The sequence below is a fragment of the Penaeus chinensis genome, chromosome 18, assembly GCF_019202785.1.
Source record: "Penaeus chinensis breed Huanghai No. 1 chromosome 18, ASM1920278v2, whole genome shotgun sequence".
NCBI classification, from domain to species: Eukaryota; Metazoa; Arthropoda; class Malacostraca; order Decapoda; family Penaeidae; genus Penaeus; species Penaeus chinensis.
In genome coordinates, this window is record NC_061836.1 from 25,473,504 (window position 1) to 25,478,503 (window position 5,000).

Consider the following 5,000-nt stretch of genomic DNA (forward strand, 5'->3'; position numbering starts at 1 on the left):
GAGAGTGATGTGATATTTCATAAGAAAATTATCTTTCCTTAATATATTATGGGGCGACTGGCCGACTCCGTCGTGTTTATTTAGTTCGTTTATGGGACTGTGTGCAAGTGCAGTCAAATGCATGTTATCTTGTGTCAAGATAACTTGATATTGTGGCAGCATATTAAGTACTAGTAATTTTAATGGTATATATTGATGAAGTTTCAGCTGAAACTTTGTTTTCCACAACTGATTTTTAAAGGCTTTCATCATGCAATTAACTGACAGTCTGAGGACGACCAATCATCTGGGTTATGCAATGCGCGGTCACAGTACTTGGTGTAAAGGAGGGATGCGAACAGGACAGCCGTTTCGGTGTTTGCCCCGCGATATTCGTTGACCCCAGCTAATAAAAATAAAAACTATAAAATAACAACTTGCAATCACTTACTACGTTATATACTAGAATGATGTTTTGATATACGGGTGTACACATGCATAGAACTCAACTGGCGATTGAACGGAAACATTTCACTATCGCCGCAAAGTAGCTAATTCCCTCCTTAACAATATTAGGGCCAGTGAGGAATTATAGAATACAAACTGCAACAATTACAAGAGCAGGACACTGAAAAAGGATGTCTGACATCTGCATACATCTATTTGAATATCACACATTATGACACACAATTCGGTCTTTCCTGTCAAACTACTGTCTAACCCACAATCGTGTTGGTTGTTCCCTTTTACTCTTAGCTCTCTTTAAGGACAATAAAATAATGCATCACATAAGAATATAACTGAAGTATATCCAGTTATTTCTTTATTTCCTCGAGAGCGCTGCGATCGCTATGTCAATATATCACGAGACAGGAGGCGTCCTGCGGAGTAGTATGAACAGCCTTTCAGTATCAGGAGACGAGGCATGGTACTGGTGTACTAGGGGACCAGCTGATATGAAGGAGCAGTGTGACCGCGGCTTAAGAGCTGCACCTCTGGTAAATACTTCACCTTCAATGGCTCCTGTTGCTGGATTATTGCAGGTTCTACTTACATCCATCTAGATCGCCTGTTAGATAAATATAAAGGGTTGGAATGTGGTCTACATGAAGGTAAGCTTGTCATTACAATTATCCTACTCTTATATCCTTAACCAAATAACTAAATTGTATCGATGTCGCTCGTTTGCAAAGAACAATTATTTTTCTCTATGTTCTCTGTCATATCCTCTAAAATCTTTAACCACGCAATTATTACCTTTTCCTACCCAAATCACGCAGATGGAGAGTGGTTCGCGATACAGGATATACCTGATGTTTGATTAGCTAGTAGTTAAGAAGCTTTAGAGTTGTTAATACTTTTTACCAACTTTCCCAGTTTTCTTCTACAGTGAAACAAAGTCTGTTGTTTATATTATATATATATAAATTATATATATATAATTTATATATATATAAATAATAAAAATAAAAATCTCTCTCTATATATAAATTTATATATATATATATAAAATATATATATATATATATATATATATATAGAGAGAGAGAGAGAGAGAGAGAGAGAAGTGAAAGAGGGAAAGAGGGAGAGAGGGAGAAAAGGAGAGAAAGGGAGAGAGGGGGAGAGGAAGAGAGAGAGAGAGAGAGAGAGAGAGAGAGAGAGAGAGAGAGAGAGAGAGAGAGAGAGAGAGAGAGAGAGAGAGAGAGAGAGAGAGAGAGAGAAGAGAGAGGGAAGAAAAGGGGAGAGAGGGAGAGAGGGAGGGGAGAGGGGAAGGAGGGAAAGAGGGAGGGAGAGAGGAGGGAGGGACGAAGGGAAGGAGGTAGCGAGAAAGAGGGAGGGAGAGAGGAAGAGGGAAAACGAGGGAGGGAGTGGGAGGGAGGAGGGAAAGAGAAAGGAAGGAAGAGAGGAAGGGGAGGGAGGGACGAAGGGAAGGAGGAAGCAAGAGAGAGGAAGGAGAGGGAGGAGAGAGGAAGAGAGAGAAGGAAAGAGGGAGATATATATGTATATATATATATATATATATATATATAGAGAGAGAGAGAGAGAGAGAGAGAGGAGAGAGGAAAGAAGGGGGGAGGGAGGGAGAGAGGGAGGGGAGAGGGGAAGGAGGGAAAGAGAGAGGGAGAGAGGGAGAGGGAAAACGAGGGAGGGAGTGGGAGGGAGAGAGAGGAAGGAAGGGAGGAAGAGGAGGGAGGGACGAAGGGAAGGAGGAAGCGAGAGAGAGGAGGGAAAGGGAAGAGGGAGGAAGAGAGAGAAGGAAAGAGGGAGAGAGAGTAAGAGAGGGAGAAATGGAGATAATAAGAGAGAGAGAGAGAGTGTGCAATCACACAAACACACACACACACACACACATATATATATATATATATATATATATATATATATATATATATATATATATATATTTATTCATATGTACGTATATATTTGTATGTATATATTTACTGTTCTTCCTTGTTATTCTTTACACATACAGCTATTATTCTTTTAGATTAGATAAAGGTAAAGGGCGTTCACGGAGGGTAGCATTAAGTGTTTTTTAGAACTGGCGTATGCAGTGTACCGTTATCGCTGCCATGACAACGCTGATGATAACGGGAGGCTTTAATATAAGAAGGCGCCACTTGTCAAGTACTTGCTCATTTGCTCAAGACCCACTCCTGCAGTCGTATCTCCTTCACCTGCCCCTTCGTGAAAATGGCCACAGCCAACGTCAACACAGCAGTGTTTCCTGGAAACCTCCGAAGATTACTTATAAACTACCACCTCGCGAAGACCGTCTCTGGAACGATACTGCTAATAGTGGGTGAAATCTCGGTGTCCTTAATCGTGGGCTATGTGGTGGCAGTAGCTGGCTCGGGTCTCGCGGGTTTGCTCACCGGACTGCTGGGCTTGGCCGCCGGTCTGACCAATTCCACCGCCCTGCACGTGGGGTGTCTAGCAGCAACTATAGTGTGTATAGGACTAGATAACATAGCTCTCAATTTTTGCATCTCGTACATGACACAGATTAGCGATAAGACCATCCTTTTCGTGGATATTCACTTTCTCGTCGTCGACATTGTGCTGAGCGCAGCCGGGGCAGGTGTGACAGCCGCGGCGGTGTACTTCGCCCTGTGGAGAGCTCCAAGCTAGGCTCGAAGGATCTTCAACATCCTGAAGTTATGGATCTCGTGTGGATTTGCCCGGATGAGGAAGATGGGTTCTGTGGTGTTATGTCTGTTAAGGATTTAGTTTCTTCTTTAAAAGACGAGCTGCCTGTATAAGTACATATGTACTGTGTAAGTTAAGAACAGCTGATACTAATAGAGTAAACACGTGTGGTTATCTATATGCAAAAAATGTAAATCGGATCTTAGTTTTATCAGTATCGCCTATACTTGTAATGAACATTAAACTGCATGATTGTGAAAAGAAACATATATATTGCATTTTTATATGTGGATTTTATTTTTATTTCCTTTGGACATATACAGCACAAACAAGATGTTAACACAGAACAGATTACGACATCATACAGAAAAGCAGTTACAAACTAGTTCATATTTCTTTATAGCCATCACGAATGGCTTAATGAGAATTTGTTTTTCCTAAGGATTTCTCTAACAGAAAAGGAGAATGAAAATGTTAGATGGTGCAGGTAACCAGCAGCCAAGGAGCCCTTTATCAGGTGCTGGTGTCTGATCCCTTATCATCCCCCGAGCGGAAATTCCTCCTCTTGAGCCAGAAGACCACAGCAGTGGCTTCTGATATGTGAAATTATCCTTACATATCATAGTTGTTATCGAGAAAAGCAATTGACTGAGGAAATTATAATCAACAGTATTCATAATCTGATAACGGTGTGACCAACAATAATGTTTCAAAGACTTTCTTGAAGGGATGAAATTATAAATCTTCAGAGCCACAAGTCATGCGTGATAATGCTGGCGTTATTATTAGATCTTGAAATATAAGTTATTTATTATAAATCTTTCTTAAGGCATTTGTATTCATCAACTTCTTCCACGGGCGTATATCCTTTTTCGCCTTTTTACGGAGCTGTCAGTGTATGTCTTGCTTTATTATATCGTGTTTGTGAGTGCATCTACTGACCATCTGCATGACGTTTTCTAGGTTTAAATCATGCGCAAATCATGCATTCAATATCTCTCTTTCTAACTTCAACCACCCCTATGTTTTTTTGTTTTTTTTTTTGTGAGTGTATCCTTTCATATTTTTGAAAAAAATGTAGTGAGAATTTAAACCAATTTTGCTTTTTTCCTCCTCCTGCGTCCTAGATTTGTATTCCACATAAGTTTCATTTTTGACAATTTTTTTTTTTTTTTTCGTCAGACACCATCTTTAACAACTTTCTCTTCATTACTTGTCACAGCCATTGAGAATAATGCTTTCAGATTTCTCACATGGTAGTCAGACCACGCCCACCTTCTTCCAGTTTACATATAATTCTGCAACATTACTTCTCTTACGTAAAGTTCTGCACAAGGGGAAAATTTTCCATGTTTTTCTGTCTAGGTTTGCAATGTCTTCCTGTGTCCTGTGCCACTACTCTATCTTGCAGTGCTTATTGCCTACGAATATTGTTCGGTTTATGACTGCAACATTGCTACATTCAACACTGATCGACACAATGTCTTCACCCTCCTAGTGTATTTCGCTCTAACCTTTATCTTCACCGTTCAGTTTATCACTCTTTCCAATTCTAACTGATGTCTGACTTGAAAAAAAAAAATATAATGATGTGTACATGAGAGGAAAATGAAAATACACTTTTTTTTATAACTGGTTTACATAAATTTATCGACACTCTTTGAGAAGAGATACGGTTGTTTACAAAAGTATAAAAGCATTACTGGTTAGTAATTATCTCCAAGACGGTAGGCTAAACGTCTACAAACTGTAGAAAATAAAAACAAGTTAAAAATACAAACATATGTTAAATACAAGAGAAATCGTATGGGAAAACAAGTAAAAAAAATAAAAAAACAACAACAAATAAACCCTAACACGTAATTAAA

At 39.4% G+C, this 5,000-nt stretch overlaps 1 protein-coding gene across 1 annotated transcript in view; it reads right to left on the reverse strand.

Annotated features, from left to right (window-relative positions):
- Window positions 1–4,580: 4,580 nt before the first annotated feature.
- The window catches only part of LOC125034744 (aminopeptidase N-like), a 21,778-nt gene continuing 21,358 nt past the window's right edge, over window positions 4,581–5,000 (reverse strand). The window contains exon 19 of the mRNA XM_047626685.1: window positions 4,581–5,000. This exon is cut by the window's right edge and continues 166 nt beyond it. Within this exon, the coding sequence (XP_047482641.1) occupies window positions 4,996–5,000 (5 nt within the window). The 3' untranslated portion in view covers window positions 4,581–4,995.